The sequence below is a fragment of the Durio zibethinus genome, chromosome 2 (genome assembly GCF_047325235.1).
Source record: "Durio zibethinus cultivar Kanyao isolate XHJ-2024 chromosome 2, ASM4732523v1, whole genome shotgun sequence".
Classification (NCBI taxonomy): Eukaryota; Viridiplantae; Streptophyta; class Magnoliopsida; order Malvales; family Malvaceae; genus Durio; species Durio zibethinus.
The window spans coordinates 38,793,700-38,812,331 of NC_143163.1; the positions used below are offsets into that span (position 1 = coordinate 38,793,700).

General features: G+C 30.6%; 1 protein-coding gene across 1 annotated transcript; it reads right to left on the reverse strand.

The window, feature by feature from the left end:
* Window positions 1-14,141: 14,141 nt before the first annotated feature.
* On the reverse strand, window positions 14,142-16,429 carry LOC111317757 (amino acid transporter AVT1I-like). The gene is made up of 3 exons (XM_022920163.2): window positions 16,245-16,429; window positions 15,027-15,634; window positions 14,142-14,784 (listed from the first exon to the last, which is right to left on the reverse strand). Exons 1-3 carry the CDS (start codon window positions 16,360-16,362, stop codon window positions 14,272-14,274), a joined length of 1,239 nt encoding a protein of 412 aa, XP_022775898.2. The 5' UTR covers window positions 16,363-16,429; the 3' UTR covers window positions 14,142-14,271.
* Window positions 16,430-18,632: the final 2,203 nt, after the last annotated feature.

Here is an 18,632-nt window from a genome sequence, read left to right on the forward strand (position 1 = left end):
TTCTTCTAAAAAATGAGTTTTTATATTGTTACATATTTTGTATTCATTTCTTCTTTCTTTAAAATAATAATAATTATTATTATAGCTATTATTATTATTATGCATAAATTTAAAGTGTATAAAAATAAAATATATCAAATATAGATTAAAATATGAAAGATTAAATTAAAATGAACACAAAAATCCAAATAATAAAAAAACTAATAATGCATAAAATTAAACTTGTAATTAATTTTAAATAATATAAAATTTGTATAGGTATAGTTCAAATTAAATATACATGAAAATAAATTTTATTGAGAACAAACTTTAAGTTTTATATTTTAAGATTTTTAATTATTATAAAAATTTAACTAGAATGAATTTTTTGGACTTATTCGTTTTTTTGACTAAACAAAAATATGACAAGGGAAATATATTCAATGCACATCCTTTCAATACAGGCCCCCCCGCCCCCAACACCATGGCTTTGGACACTTGCACGATGTCATGCAACATCCTTGTAATAATGGCCCCACACTATTACTTTTGTTACTTACATAAAAGGCAATAAGGAAAGTCTAAATACATGACCAAATAGGAAATAAAGTCAATGTTTAGGCATGCCCATGGCCTACTTTCATTTTTTTTTTTATTTTTTAATTTTTACATGAAACAAATATTTTTAAAACTTAAAATTTTAATTTTTTTAAAGGAGTGATAATGATTTTGGGATGGTTAAATAAAAATATTTTTAAAAAATAAAAAAAATAAAAGAGTTATCATCAATTTTTTTTAAAATATGATTAATCATCTAAAAATTTATCTTTTTAATAAAATAATAAAACAAATTTAAAGTTTATTAAAAAATAGTTTTAATTTATGAAAATAAGATCAAGTTCGAAGTTAATTACGTATGAAGAAAGATTAACACCCTCATAACCTCACAAAATTAACCACGTGCTATTTATAATTTTTGATAAAAACTATTTTTGTATGAAATTTAATTGTAATTCCTTTAATTTTTTGGTAAAAAAAATTAATTAAACAAAATCTTTATTTAAGAAATTATGAAAATTTTAGATTAAAAAAATACCTTCAAATTTTTTGACAGAAAGGCATAATTCAAAAATAATATGTCCATATAAGATTTATCGTAATATTCCTTCAAAAATAATAAAATAACATTATTTGTAAATGATAATCATTGATGATTTTCTAATATTTAGGTAGAGTACCAATAATTATATGCTATATAATGTTATTCTAATTTTATTTACTTAAAATTAATTTTTTAAAAACTTTTTAAGTAGTAAAAAAGAAAAAAATATAATTAATATTGAACATAAATAATTAAAACAAATATATATATATATATATGCATTACAAATGAACACATTAATCTAAAAAATGAGACATATGCAAATGATGATAAAAAGTGAATTTTTGAATTGGGTTTTCAAATATAAATATAATATAATTAATATTGAACATAAATAATTAAAACAAATATATATATATATATATGCATTACAAATGAACACATTAATCTAAAAAATGAGACATATGCAAATGATGATAAAAAGTGAATTTTTAAATTGGGTTTTCAAATATAAAAAGATCACTTGAACTCTTTAACTTCTAAATATAGTTTGGGTGTGATTATTTAGTTTTAAAACCTCGTTCTATAATTTTTTATTACTTTATATTTTTATATTGTTATTTTAATAAAATGAATTTATTTTAAGTTACAAAAATGTATGAAAATTTTTAATGAAATAAAATTTCTTAAATACCCAAACATCTAAACAACATTCGAGAATATATTATTTCATAAAAGGGTTTCATGCAAATCCTTAAAAATTTAAAATGAGTTTGGGATTTTGGGTATGTTTGGGTTTAAATTTTAAGAATTGACGAATCACTTTAAAAATTTACAATATTTAGACAAATTTTTGGAGTAAATTTGTTTTTATAATTCTTCTAAAAAATGAATTTTTATATTCTTACATATTTCGTATACATTTTTTCTTTTTTTAAAATCATCATCATCATCATCATCATTATTATTATTATTATGCACAAATTTAAAATGCATAAAAAATAAAATATACTGAAATAGATTAAAGTATGAAATACTAAATTAAACGAGCACAGGAATCCAAACAATAAGGAAACTAACAATGTATAAAATTAAACTTACAATTAAATTTAAATAATATAAAAATTGCATAGGTATAGCTAAAATTTAACACACATGAAAATAAACTTTATTGAGATAAACTTTAAATCTTATATTTTAAAATTTTTACTTATTATAAAATTCTAACTAGAATGAACTTTTGTTTTTTTTACTAAACAAAAAAATGGCAAGGTAAAATATTTAGTGCACATCCTTTCAATATGCCCCCCCCACGCCTTGGCGTTGGACACTTGCATGATGTTATGCAATATCCTTACAATAATGGCTTTACACTATGACTTTTGATACTTACATGAAAAGCAATAAGGAAAGTCTAAATTCATAGCCCAATAGGGAACAAAACCAACGTTTAGGCATGTCCAAGTGTCACGGTTCAAGATATAAGCTTCGATTCACGCGACTCCAGGATCCGAGCATCTACTCATCCGACGTTTCAGATCAGCCTAACTATTATGGTTCACATTCTTGTGAAGCATTATCCGCTCTGGCCCTCCTGGTCTCACGATTTTATCTTACAAAAGATGCTTCATAAAACAGAGGTGGTGTGAACCTTTATATATCCCAATGACCTTCTTTTTATGTTCGATGTGGGATTCAGAACTCCTTCTTAGGTTCGTGACATATCCCCTCACCCAACCTCATGCCTCCTCGTTATGAAGGCTAGTCACCCTGCCTACCTCCCTCGAGACGTTTGACGTGGATCGAACAGTTTAGGGCTGACTCTGATACCACTTGTCACGGATCGAGACTTAAGCTTCGACCCGTAAGGCTCCAGAACCTAGACATCTACTTATTCGACATCCCGGATTAGCCTAACTGTTACGGTTCATATCCTTATGAGGTATTATCCACTCTGGTCCCTCTGGCTTTACGATTTTGTCCTACAAAAAGTACCTCACAAGATAGAGATAGTGTGAACCCTTATATACCTCAGTGACTTTCCTTTTATGTTCGATGTGGGATTCAGGACTCCTTCTTAGGTCCATGACATAAGAACTACCTTCATTTTTTTTTTCAATTTTTTAAAATTTTTAAAATTTTTAAAATTTTTTTAAAATTTTTAATTTTTACATGAAACAAAAATGTAAATAAAATAAATTACATCATCATCATCATCAACAACAACAACAACAATAATAATAATAATAATTTATGACATAAAAGATTAAATTGTATAAAATTAATTTAAGCACAAAAATTTAAACATTAAAAAGATTATAATGCATGATATTTAAACCTTTATCAAACTTAAGTAACATGGAACAAATATGCATGGAACAAAAGATTGGTATAATATCTATATCAAGCCTATAACCTTTATCACACTTAAAGTAAAAAATTAATATATGATAGAGCCTTAGGATAAAGGCTTAGCCTTTAGGCTTTCTTTTCCATAAATTATCACTTAGAAAGTTGTAATAAGAATAGACATGAAGTGGGTATAAATGAGGTAGGACAAGAGAAAGCTATGGAAGCTTTAAAACTCTCTAGGAGATTCACGTTGGAAGCTTCACAATAATAGTAACCTAGCTTGATATTTGGTTAATAACCACTATACAAAAAAGAAGAGCATGAAAAGTCTCAACTTTGTTCCCTAAACAAGCAATTAGATTACTATTAAACCTAATTCATGCTAAAACAAATAAGTGGTTGGCACAAAAATGAAAGAGTTTCTTCCTCCTGTATATATATATATATATACACACACACTAAATGCAAATAATGAAAGAAGCATATTTTGTATCTTTGGCAGCTTAAAAAAAAGAAAAAAAAACTTTAATACCAGCAACATGGTTCAAATAGAGCATTTCAGCATAGTCCCTTGTATAAGAGGCAAAGAAATGAAACAATAAGAAGAAAAAAAATTTTGGAAACTCCAAGCTTATCCTAACCAATCTGTACAACTTGTAGAAACACATGAAGACCTCAAATATGCCTATAAAATTCAACTACCTATAACAAAACTAAGTAAAAAATGTATAGGCTACATACATTGATCTCCTATTTCCACTTTTTTCTCTACTTTGGAAACCATTTTTATATTTCAAAGGATGCTTCTTTTAACATTCAAAATAAAAAAATATCAAGCCAACAAGGATGGAGTTTTAAAGCATGGACATCCAAAAGAAAATGATACAAAACCGAATATAATGGCATGAGTAATAGAAGATGTATGACCTAAGCTTTCCACATGCTACCAACATGTAAAGAAAACAAACAAAAATAATAACAACAGACTATGCACAGAGGGAAATGATGAAATGAAAAGAAAAGCAAAAAATAAAATAAAATAGCAAAAGAACGGCCATAAAATTTTTTTCATTTTTCATGTTATTTCTTTTTTTTTTTATTTTGGAAGCCATTAATCAACTTAGCTTTAAAAAAAAAAAAAACTTTAAGCATGAAGGCTATCCAATACAAATGATATGATCGAGGAATAAGAAGAAGAAATATACTTCTTTTCAAGACTTGGTTTTTTCCTTTTCTAATCAAGCTTTCTCTTTTTTCGACTAACACAATCTTTTTTTTTAATTTTTTTTACTTGCTTTCTCCAAACCAACTAGCTCATTTGTTAAAGAAAATTTTCAGCTTGTTTTTTTATTTTCTTTTCGCTCTCTCTTATTTTTAGAAAACTTTTTTCCTTTTTTTTTCTTTAACCACCTTAAAAAAAAATCCAAAAACATCATTTCTCTTTTATAGTCAATAGGAGCCTTGTTCACCAAGTCTTGTCATTTGTCATCTTCTTTTCCTTTCCACTTTCTTGCAATTGCCTTGGCTAGCCATTACTCTTTCAAACTTTGTTTGCTATAAATGCCACCAGCCCTTGTCCCACTTGGTTGTCCCTCCGTACACAAATCACTTACAAATGATGAGGTTAAGTCGAGCCTCCATTTTTTTTTCTTTTTTCTTTCATTTGGTTTCTAAATTTTCTTTCTCGTACAACCCAAACTTGTGCCAAGGCTTTTATGGCATTTGTCTTTTGTATTTTTTTTCTTGTTTAGGCCATCTCTAATGGACAATTTGGGATTAAATTTTTTTAGGTTATTTTAGGACTTATTTTAATTGGGTTTGAAAATGGGTCATTTTGTGGGTCACTATCGGGCTTCTTAAAATATACTACATAATGGGCTTTTAAAATGAACCGTTAATGGGCCTAAATTAATACTTTCAACACATGTTCAAAAATGGGTTTTGGTTAACTGTGTTAAAGTGTTTTGGATAAAATTCGATATCTACAACTTTCATTTTTTGTATATTGCTGAGAATTAGAAATAATGCAAAGATATAGATAACAACTTTGTTTGAATGATGCTTCTAAGAAAGAGCAAAAGCCCTCTATTTTGTTGTTGTTTTTTTTTTCTTTTTAAAAAAAATGTGACATTAAAGATGATATGAATTGACATGGGTTGAAAAGTATAATGATTGGAATTGAATCATGAGTCTAAAAATAAAGATGACCGTGATTGAATAGCAAACCAAAAAATAAAAATGACTGGGGTTGAATCGCAAGTCAAAAAATAAAGATGACTAGACTGAGTCGTAAGTCAAAAAATAAAAATGACAGAGATTAAACCGTGAGTCAAATTCCCAATTGGGTGTTCATTGTTTTTTACTGTCATGTTGAATCGATAAAATCTTTTTTAAGATCAATTCACCTTCGTGAAAACATCAGGGTTGTATCTTTTTGCATGTGTTTGCATTATTCTTCTTTGGTACATTTGCCCATGATTGAGTGCTAAAAGCTTTTTTTTTCTTCAATAAGATTTAGCTATTCAAAACAATCTCTAATTCAGTCTGCTTCATTTAATTTTATCTCTGTCAAAACCTTCAAGAAAAGAATTTTCACTTCGATTGGTAAAACAGCTTCTATCCTGTACACTAGTGAAAATAGAGTATCTTTTATAGAGGTTCTAATTGATGTTCTATAGGCAAATAGGGCAACGAGTAACTTTTTATGTCAGTCTCTATATGTATCAATCATTTTTCTCAATATTTTTTTGATGTTTTTATTTATAGTCTCTATCGTACCATTCATTTTCGAGTGATATGGTGCTAAATAATAATGCTTTATCTTGAACTGCACACATAAGTTTTTCATCATTTTACTATTTAAGTTACTAATATTTTCAAAGATGATCCTTTTGGGAACCCATATCGACATATCATTTCTCTATTTATGAATCTGCATGCCACTAATTGTATAATACCAGCATACAAAGCTACTTCTATCCATTTGGTGAAGTAATTAATTATTACAAAGATAAAATAATACCTTTTTAAGGCTTTTAGGGTTATAGGTCCGATCACATCCATTTTTCATATAGAGAAAAGCCATAGTGGTGTTAAGACATGTAGTGAGACTATAAGGGAATAAAATTTATCCACATAAATTTGGCATTTAGGGCACTTTTGGGAGTAACTGATATAATCATTTTTCAATGTAAACCAGTAGTAATCTGTTTTCATAATTTATATGACCATCATATGCCCATTGACTTGTATTTTATGAATTTTTTATGTATTTTTTTAAGTATTTTTTTTGCTTTAATAACGTCTACGCATCTTAAAAATATCTGGTCTCGACTCTTTTTATATAGAATTTCTCCATCAAGCACAAATCTTGCTGTTAATCTTCAAATAATCCTCTTGTCATTCTCTGATATTTACTCGAGATAATTTTGGCATTTGATATACTACGTAATTTCATAATACCATGGTCATAGATCCATCTCTTCATTCATATTTGAACGGTGGGTTAATGCATCTTTTATTGTATTCTGATGGGCTGGATTCTCATATTGTCGTTTAACTTGAACATTGCTACCAAAATAGCTAAGGCATCAATGATATGACTTTTCTTTCAAGAAACATGTTGAAATTGGATTTCTTTAAACTATTTTGTCAAGTTTGTTATGTGCCTTTAGTATAACACCAATTTTGGATTCTTAGTCTCTCATTCATCTTTTAGTTGATAAATTACTATGGCTGAATTCTCATATACTTCTAGCACTTCAATCTTTTTTCGATAGCCATTTATAGACCTATGGCACATGCTTTATACTCAGCACTATTATTTGTGTAATTAAAATTTATCCTTACAGTTCAAGGGTAGTAATTTCCTTTTGAAGATATTAGCGCTGCCCTAACGTCCCATTATATTCGATACCCTATCAAAAAAACATCTTTCGTAATTTTCGTATAGGCTTTTCATCTTCATCTTGCAAGATCGTCATTAAATCTTCATCTAAAAATTTAAACTTCACAGGTTCATGATCTTTTATATTTTGATCAACAAAAAAATTAGCTATCGCACTCTTTTTTATGATTTTTTATGCCATATACACAATATCATATTTCGAAAGCATGACTTACCATCTCATCATCTTGTTAGATAGAGATAGTTTCTCAAAAATGTACTTAAAGAGATCCAACTTTGATATCAGTTAAGTCGTATGATAGAGTATATATTGTCTTAGTCTACATGTAGTCCAAGCCAAGACATAGCATATTTTTTTTCTATTTGGGAGTATTTAGTCTCATACTCTGTAAACTTTTCACTTAAATCCTATATAGCATGCTTTTTTTTACCAGTTTTATCACTTTATCTCAGTACGCATCCCATCAATTTTTTTTTGCACTATTAGATATAAGATCAATGGCCTTTCTACAACTAGTGGTACCAATATCGGTAAGCATGTCAAATACCCCTTAATCTTTTCAAAGGCATTTTGTCATTCTTCGTCTCATTTACTGAAATTATTTTTAAAAAAAGTCTTAAAAATCTAGTCGTATTTCAAGGTAAGTTAAGATATGAAGATAGAAATGTAATTCAATCACCCTAAAAAGCCTTTCTTTTCTTTTTGAATACACGGTACTAATAACTCTTGAATAGTTTGAATCTTATCAAGGTCTATTTTTATACCTCTTTCACTAACTATAAAACTTAGCAATCTTAAGATTTAACACCGAATGTGTATTTGATAGGATTTAGCTTAAACTGGTATCTCTGTAACCTTTAAAATAGTTTTTTATGATTAGCTATATAATTTTCCTCTTTTTGAGACTTAGCTATCATATCATCAAAATATACCTCTATTTTTTTGTGCATTATATCATGAAAAAGGGTTATCATCACTCTTTGATAAAGCATAACTTTATAGCAAAATGTAACCCACATTGTCACAAACATGATTTTTTTTTATATCTTCTCGAGCTATTTCGATTTGGTTATAGCCAAAAAACCCATCCATGAATGAAAAAGTCAAGTGCCTAGTAGTGTTATCCACAAAGGTATCAATATGAGACAATAAAAAATTATCCTTTGAGCTAGTCTTATTCAAATCCTAATGGTCTACACACATCTTAACTTTTTTATTTTTTTTAAAAATTGAGACTATATTGACTACTTATTCAAGGTACTTGGCTACTTCTAAAAAATTTACATCAAACTACTTTTTCAGTTTTTCCTTTATTTTTAGCAATATTTTTTGCTTTATATGTCTTAATTTTTGCTATATTGGATGGCACTCTAGTTTTAAAGTTTATCTATGCTTAATAACATTTGTGCTAAGTCCAAGCATATTATGATAGGACTATGCAAATACATCCATATACTTTTGTAACAAATCCATCCGTTTTTGCTTCTCAATCAGTGATAGTGAAGTATTGATCCTAACTTCTTTTTTGTTTTCACCAGTCTCTAAATTTAATAAGTCAATAGATTCCTGATGGGGTTTTATAATTTTTTTCTTGCTTTATCCATTTTAACAAATCATGAGGTAAATCATAGTCTTCTGAATCAACATCATTATCAAGCTCACTAATGTGAATCAAACTTTCAAAATCAAATTTGGCATTATTGTCTTTATTATCCATAATGTTTATTATTTAATGACTTAAAAATTGGTACAATCTCAAATAAATATAAATTGATTTTGGCAAAGGCAAGAAAAATATGAGTAACAACAAAAAAAAATGAAAAAAATGGTATATGTGAAATGTATCACATTCATCATTTTATTAGGATAATGAAAGTAAGTTATACATTTGACCTCTATATGCTCTTAGGTAGAAGCAATTGAAATTTTTAAGTTTAAATGGTTCAAAGATAATGAAAACAGTACATCATTCTTGGATCTGCTAACCTAAAAAAGAAAAAAGAACATTTCTTTATCTTGCACAACTTTCTCATTTACATCAATCTGAACTTGAGAGAAGGTTTCCTTCAATCCTATCATTGGTTCATCCTTTTCAACCTCTGATGATCTCGAATAGACATATCCCCCGAAATGAAATGTCTCAAATAAATAGGGAAACACCATTCTTTTATCAACTAACTTATGCCCTTCGAGGTGTGCCATTCTCTTTTTTTTTTTTAGCATCATGTTCTTTTTATCAGTGGTAGTAGGTTTATAACCTAAACCTTATCTCTCTTCATTTTCAGTCATGCTTAGTGCCTTCTTGATCCCTTGTAAAACCCTTTCTAAATCTTGTTTTGCTTGCCAATCTTTGCTTATAGTCTGTTTGATCACTATATCTGTAATCTTCGATAATCAAAAGACTAGTATCTTTGACCTTTCTCTGACATAGGTAGCATTTGCTGCTTCAGAAACTTTAAATGAACATTCAGTTACCTTTTCTGTAGCCTTGACATAAGGAGTGGTCAAGGTTTTCGTCACTAATAAATATTCCTTAACATCTAGACAAACTTGTTTCCTTTCAATAATAAACTTTACCTTTTGGTGTAAAAATAAAGATATAGCTCCAGTCGTGTGAATCTAAGATCTTTTAAGTAAATAACTATTTGTAGGTATTATATCCATTACCTGAAATGAAACATTGAAAATACACGAACCAATCTATAATAGAATCTTTATAGCATTGATCACATATTTTTATGCTCTGTCAAAGCCTTTACTATCATACGATTGTTTCTTATATAAGAAGGGCCTACTAGAAGCTTTGGTAATATAGTCATAGGCATGATGTTAATAGATAACCTATTATCAATCAATACTTTGGTCATGGTATGAATTTTGTACTTAACAGTGATGTGCAGGACCTTCACACTACTTCATCCTTTTAAAGAGATTTCCTCACATTGAAAGTAATAAAGTTTAGAGCTATAATATTTCCAACCATGTGATCTATTTTCTCAACAGAAATATTATGTCTCACATAATCCTAGTTAAGTACTTTTAGCAAAGCATTCCTATGTGGCTCTGAACTTAACAGTAATGACAATAAAGAAATGCAAACTAAAAATTTATTTAGTTGGTCAATCACACTGTACTCATTATGCTTAGTAATCTTTAGAAACTTACAGGCTTTTTTTTTTATATCAACTCTTTAATTGGGCTTACCATCGATTAAGTACCTTAACTTTCCCTTATATTTTTTTTTCTCACCTTATCTATCTTTTTTTGGCCCTTTTCGATATTCTAAGAATGTAATATCGGCCATTTGAAGTTATTTTTCCTATGCCTATTATGTTTGCAGTATTTTCTATTCCTAGATCGTTTAAGGTTATATCAGGTCCTCACATCACAACATCATAGTCGTACTTCCACGAGACTACTTTATCAGTTTGATAAGAGAATAAACTAGGGACATAAATAATCATTGGTATCATAGAAAAAGAGATAGTTTTCTTAATTTCAAGTTTCAGTTTCTCATCATAGAATACCATTAAGGGTTTGGGGATAAAAGACTTACCGGAGGGCTCATCACTCATCATATTCACACCATTTTCATCATGTTCATCATAAAATTCATTATAGCGTGTCTATCAAACCTTGCAATATTCGTTAAAAGACTTCACATCTTTGAATCGAATGCCTAATCATTCCTTAATGGTACTTACAAACCCGATTATGGTCTTTATGGCCTCTATTGTTATCCAAAGATATCAGTTGAATCATACTTGTCTTAATCAAATAGTCATACACCTATTCAAAAATGGTATTTACTTCATCTATGCATCTTTTGATCCTTACATCTTTTTCACTACCCACAACATTAATCTTCCTTTTGGTGTGGTTTGGCAAATGATTTTCACTAACATTTGGCTTGAATTTAGTATCAAAAGTTAAAAAGCCCTTTTATTTATTAGACCTTATATCTTATGTTTAAGTGCTGTGCAGTTTTCAATAGAGTGTTCTGTCATGCCATAATGGTAATCACACTTGGCGTTGAAGTCATACCAATTTAGGTAGGGTGGTTTTAATGGTACCACACAAGCAGGGGCAATAAAGTGGCCTCTCAACATCTGGGGGTACAAATTGGTCAGTTTCTTTGGTTATTGGTTTGATGGGTTGGTTGGGCAAACGGTTGAGTTAAAGGTACGATGGTGTAAATGGGTGGTTGAGGACTAAAGCTCGGCTTGTGTGGTGGCTATTGGGGTACTTGGTAATAATAAGAGTGCTGAGAGATTTAGTTAGTAATAGGGTAATAAGAATAGTATGGTGGGTTTGGGTTGTATGGAAAAAAGAAATGATGTGAGAAATTTTCGTAAGTGGATATATGTGTGTCTCATACTATTTCTTTTTTTGATTTGTTATCTTCTTTTCGAGCCTTTCAATTTTATCACACTTGATGGCGTTTTCTATCATTTCTCTCGAAATCACCATATTAGAGAAATTCTTTGTTGCATTTCTAACCAACTTGTCATAGTGTGGTGTTTTTAATGTGTTAATGAAAAGCATAGTCATCTCCTTTTCAGCTAATGGTGGTGGGACTTGGGCCGCCACATCTTTCCATTGATGTGCGTATTCTTTAAAGGTTTTGTTGAACTTTTCTCTATATTTTGTAACAACAACCTGTCAAGGGCTAGATCAAGAAAATATTTATACTAGGCGATGGAGGTTTTGGCCAAATCCTTCCACGAATGGATTTGGCTTCAATCTAATTGTATGTACAATCTTACTGTCGATCTGTTAAACTATCTTGGAAACTGTATGTCAAGAGCTTGGTTTTTATTGTTATTATTATTATTATTATTGCCTGATTTTATATTTATTGCGTGATATGATATTATATGATATTGCATGATTAATATTATATTTGAATGATATCTAATTACATGTTTTTATATTTATTGTATACATAATTGCATGATTATATTTAATTACATAATTATTAATATATTTGCATGATATTATTATTATTATTATTATTATTATTGCGTGATAATTAATATATTTGTATGATATTCTTGCATGAATATTTTAGCATGATCTAGGCATTATATTATTATATGATATTTGGTATGATTTATAATATATTTGCATGATAATTTTTGCATAGTATAATTTAATATTTATTGCATTATTGCTTGATATTTTGATAGAAGTTATGTACCACCATGTTTTGTAAATAAATAAATGGATTGAAATTGATTTATTTGTATAATAAAACTATCTTGGATAAGGTTTAAGTAAGATAACACTAAGTAACTTTGTATTAAGTTTGGGCATAAATTGGTGCTAATATTTTTTTTACATGTCACTGACTTAACCTTAGTTTTGATTATGTAAATCAGAATCTATTTCTTTTAAGGATCCTTAGTTTACGTTTTAGATAACCTTAAAAATGATAAATTTGCATAGATGATTAATCACATCTAAATAAAAAAGATTAATGATAACCCTATAATTTTTGTGTCTAATGAGTAGGTGTGGATTGAATCATATATGCATTGTCAACTTTGCACGATTGAGCACAAAAAAAATTATTAATCAGTTAATAGGAAGCATAGTTGTCAACTTGTTTTTTCTTCAAATATGTTGTTTTTATTCTCCTCTGTTCTTACCCAATATTTATATGCATTTACTTTTCTTTAAACTCATGTATCAGTTGATTTTTTTTTTTTTTTTTGAGACAAAACTTACCATGAGTATATGTTCCTAATTGCTCATGAGAGAAATGAAAGCGATGGATCTCATGGTGAAGGAACAGTGACCCGGTTAAGTCAAATCCGACGCCAAGCTCGCCATAAAAGCCAATCATTCATGCAACAAAGATTCCAAGAGGACACTTAAGGTGCTTGCAAGGAACTAAAACCCGCCTGACTGAAATTCACCGTCAAGCTCGGTCTGGAAATCATGTACCAATGCAAGACGATACTGCAGGATGTTCACATAGCAAGTTGCTTGGAGGGATAACACGCTTGACTCAGACTCGGCGTCAAGCTCGGTCTAAGAACAATTGCTCACTGCAAGAAGGAACTGGAAAGCATATGCACAGGCAATTGGATTGCCAATTTGATGAGGATAATATGTTAGGAGATATAGATATGACATGGAAGATTTGCATGAAATAAGTGTGCCTTTAATTTCTGGGATACCAGTTAGTGAAGATTATATAGTGGGTCACTTAAAAGTGGAACTCTAATATTTTGATTTTTATTACTTTTCAGTGTGAGATATTCTGAAAGCATCTTACACTTTTTAAATCCCCTGCCAGGAGCATTTATCTTGATCCAAGCTCTCCACGAAATACTCCATGAATAATATCTCCTTTGATTTTCATGACAATATTATTTAGCTGCTTAAAAGTACTTTTGTATTACATTACAGTTAAGTACCTTTATATTCAGTTTCATTTAGGCATAATGACTTTTCCTTGTGATCTCTTTTAGATGAACTAGATTTTTACTTTCTATTCCTCATTGCTTTTAGTTAGCTTCTGGCTTTGTCACGTTGTGATTTGTTTAGTAACTTTCCATTCGAACTCGGATGACAGAACTGGATGGAACAGAATTCAGTTACAATTGTTTACCGTCTTTTATCAGTTTTCTATCTTTTTGTATACATTTGGACAAGTACGGGGAAGTGGAAATTGAAGCCTGGACCTCAACAATCTTTCTTTAAAGGATAAACATATAAATCACTAGGCTACACCATTGTTTCTAAAGCCTTTCATATTTTTCTATTGATTTCTTCAATATAAGTAGCTTCCATAGAAGACACAAGCCGAAGTAAAACTAATCAGATATTACCATGAAATTGTTCTGTAGTTTGTACTGTTCTCTTATTAGAGACATGAATTTTGCTTGTCTCATTGCCTCTATACACATCCATTTCAATAATTCATAGATGGTTTACAATTTGTTTTATGGAGGTGAAGGTTCCTACTACACCTATAAATGACCCAGCAACCAAAATAGCTACAATTATTACCAACTCTAACCCAAATTTTTGAACATCTTTGTTAATCTTTAGGTAGCACAGGCATGGCAGCAACATAGATGCGGTGACACTCAAAAATGATCCTATAAATGCCATCACGTAGCCAAAAAAAGGGATGGTTAAGGCAACAATTAACGTGCTGATCACAATTGCTGTTCTAATGAGGATGCTTAGGGACCTGCTGTTGCAGAAGAGTGAATATTCTTCAATGGCAGTAGCAATTGGAGCAGTTACAATAGCATATTTTGTGAGGGGATTGATTAAAGTAGCATAAATTGCTATTTTTGTGCTAATCTTATTTATAGGAAGATTTAATGTCACTTGAGACTTCAGATGTTCTCCATATATCAGATAGCCCAGAACAGCCATTGATCCATAGTTGATGGTGCTTGTGATGAAGCAAACAAGTAAAACCTGCAATGAGATAAACCACAATAAGAATGGCAGAGATGAGTTATACAGAAAAAGATAATTTTTGGTTAATACTGAAAACATGAAATGATCAGTTGATAGAATCGTGATTAATTTCCTACTGAAAACTCTATCCAACCCTTTACTGTCTATCAGTTTTTGGACTAAAAGATCGTTAACATACACTGGTTATCACTTATGATGGAAGATTTTTCATCTCATATGCTAGAATATCACTTTCTTACCTTGGAAAACTGGCTTCTATCTTTCATTGAACTGCATAATGTGGGGAAAACTGAATGTCCACAATAACAAAAGGCAAACATGCTTATAGCAGTAGGCATTCCTCTCCAATTTAAAAGCACATCACTCTCATGGAACCCCACTCTATCTACTGCTCCAACCCAAAAAATGCAAATAACAAGAATAAAAGAAGCCAAAACCCCGCCAGCAGAAACATAGGCAAGCATGCCCAAACTCTTCAACCATGTAGTTGGCAAAACTATAAGAGAAGTCAGTAGAACAAAGGCTTGCCTTCCACCAATTTTCAACCCAGCAACTTTGAACCCCATGTTTGGAAACAGTTTGTCCAGATTGTCACCTTCTAATATCAGAAACTCAACTGCAACCAGAAACAGCTCAACATACATGAACACAGATACAATAGCTCTCCCCTTATATCCAAAAGCATGTTCACCTATGTCAGGATAGGTTTTGATGAGCGGATTCATATCCATACAGCGTCGTAGAAGTAGTCCTGTGTACCAACAAAGAACAGCTACCAGGAAAAGAAGCAATAAGCTTAACCATCCTCCTTGAGCAAGTGCATAAGGAATTGACAGTATCCCGACTCCTGAGAGACAGAGTAATTAGCTCTTAACCATGGGAAACAAGGACCACTGATCAATTTTAAAATAACTAAGATTTTAAACACTTTGCTCAACTTTGTTTTAACGTATACGAGTTACAGTGCAAGGAGTGTTTGAAGAGAATTACTAGCATAGTTGGCCAGCTTAGTGATGACTTAATGCATCTAGATATAGATCAATTGTATCAGCTGTTAATTCATAATGATCAAATGTGACATCGGTTCTTTAAATGTTATGGACCAATGAAAATGGAAGTAAAGGATTCATGTAGCTGACACTGTTGGAACTATATGTCTTTATTTGATTTTTTTTTTACATTAATAGATTCCTATTCTAAAGATGGTAATTAAAACTCTTTTGGTTTCTTAATATACGTTAAAAAAGCAAAAACCTTGTTTAATCAAGACCATGTGTAAATTTTCTTTTGACCTGAGGAAGAGAATATCAGCATAAAGACATGAACATGACAATTGCATCAAAACCTGGAAAGGATGTGACAAATGGCTCCGGCCCCTGGGAGCTAATTTATGATTAAGGAACCTGATATATGGACCTAGTCATCCTGCACATCTAAAGTCAGAGGAAGAGAGGAACCTGATAAGGCATTGAGTCCATTGAAACAAGTTCTAAGGAAGCTGGTGCCTCTGCTTGGTTGCTGTGACTGTGGAAGCTCATTTTGGCTCTCTAATTTATCTGCTTTCGAGAAGTCCATCTTGTGCCATTCATGAACGTACAGGGTTGTATTTATACATAAGAGGAATGGGCCTATGTTTCTTGTGTATGGTGACAAGACAATTGTACACCCGCATTATTGTCTTCTATTAAAATAATGCTTGGTTTGTGAGAGGAGTTAGTGAAGATGAGTAGATGCTCATCCAACTTTAGCAGGAAAAGCAGCAGATCATTGTGATAAATACTATTCAGCTTTTAAAAGGAAATCCACTTAAACGCCACAACTAATGTATGATAAATTAGTTCCTTCTCTTTCAGGGTGGTTGTTGTTAGATGAGATAAGGCCCTTTCTTTTTTGACCCATGCAACTTTCATGAACACCCACCTATATGTAAAAAGATTTGACCTTAATGGTAGCCATTAACTGTTGTTCCATTTAATGAAACAGTTGTTTATAGAACTAACATTTCTCGTAATTTTTGATAAAACAAGAAAAAAAGAATTGAATGACAGTTAAATTTTAACATTTCTCCATCAGCAAATTTTAGTTAAAATTGGATGCTTAACAGGAAGTTAAAATGGAGAAGGGATATCCATTTTTGTTCCGGTCTTTCCTGACTATGTGCTAGAATCTGAATCTATCAGGGCTTTAAGTTGAAAGTCACTGCAGGAAGAGTCCTCATCAAAATCTAAGACCTAACAGAATAAAGTTTCTCTGGTTGTAAACAATTATTTAACTGTCATACAATTCATTGACTACTTTGCTACATAAAAGGATGATTCCAAAGTAAAAGAAATGACTTAACAGGAAAAGCAAGCATACATCAAGGGATGGAATATATCAGAAAAAATTGGATTTAATTCAAAGTATTTTATTGATTCAAATTACAATTTGATGACAAAAAACAAAGACAACAACAAGTCTAGCTTTGTGGATTGAATCAGATATGCATTGGCAACTTTGCACAATTGAGTACAAAAAAAAATTATTAATCAGTTAATAGAAAGCATAGTTGTCAACTTGTTTTTTCTTCTAATTTGTGTAGTGATGCAGGTTGAATTAACACTTTGCAAATATGGCAGCTCCAAATGTATCTTCAGAAATACATATAGTCTAACTTCATTGAGATGGTTCATTGACAAGCAGAACCAAATCTTTCCAAGTCCGTTATCCTCTGATATTTTCCATAGGGGAAAGAAAGAGATCAGATAAAAAAAAAAAAGTTCAGGTTCTTTTGCTGTGAAAATCCACTCTATCATTCAAATACAACGAACACCGTAACTTGTACACCTGTGAGACAGAAAAATTCTTATGTTTTGTGGTGACTTTCTCTGAAAAAAAAAAATCATATATCAGTCTTTTGTGATGTGAAAGTCGTCAAACTACCCTTCCCTTTCCATTACTGATAAGATAATTACTTGCCAGCCTTTAGAAAAGGGCAAATAAAATGGAAAAAGTGTATTTTCCTTGTGGATCATGTTCTTTATCTGATTGGTGATTTTTAAAACTTTAAGGAATTCCAGTATCTCAAGCAATCATAAAAGGAAAAATAATAAAAAGAAGAAGAGAAAGCAAATTTTGGTATTCTAACATGAGGGAAGGGTTTGTTTTTTGGTCAAGTGTTTTTAAGTTCATTTACCAATAATGAGGCTTGTTCATGCTTGTCTCCTAACCTTTTGATATTCTAACCAATGTAGGTAAGGAAGATCCATTAACAAATTTAATGCACAAATATAAAGTGTAGTATATAGGAAAGCAAGAATCAGATATGATCTATTATTTTATTTTTGTTTCCCTTTCGAAGATGCCGGTTGTGCCAATCAATGTCTACTAACTCAAATTAAGTTACTATGCATCATTTTAGTAATGACCCTGTGCAAATGAATCTATCACAACCGACCTGCCTATAGTAAAAATCACTTTGGTTCAGGAAAGCGAAGAAGATAAACATAATAGTGCATGTTTTTCACCTTGCTGTCTACTAGATAAGTGGAAATGTCAACCTTGTCCTCTCATGAATTTCAATCCATGGTTTTCACATACTGAGGCAAAGTCATTCCTAGAATAGTGAACTGCACGGTGCTAAGTCATCACCCACATGCCCTAGCGTTTGAGCAACTCCAAGTCTCTAACCCCAGCATAAACATGGATTAAGGAAAAGAGAGTACTAGCTATGGTGACATGATTTAAAGTGTTGATGGGGTGTTCAAATCAAACAAAATGAAATCATGTTAGAACCTTTTAAACATGATTTGCTTGGATATTAAATATGAGATGGATCCAACATGTTACAAAAACTATAATTTTAA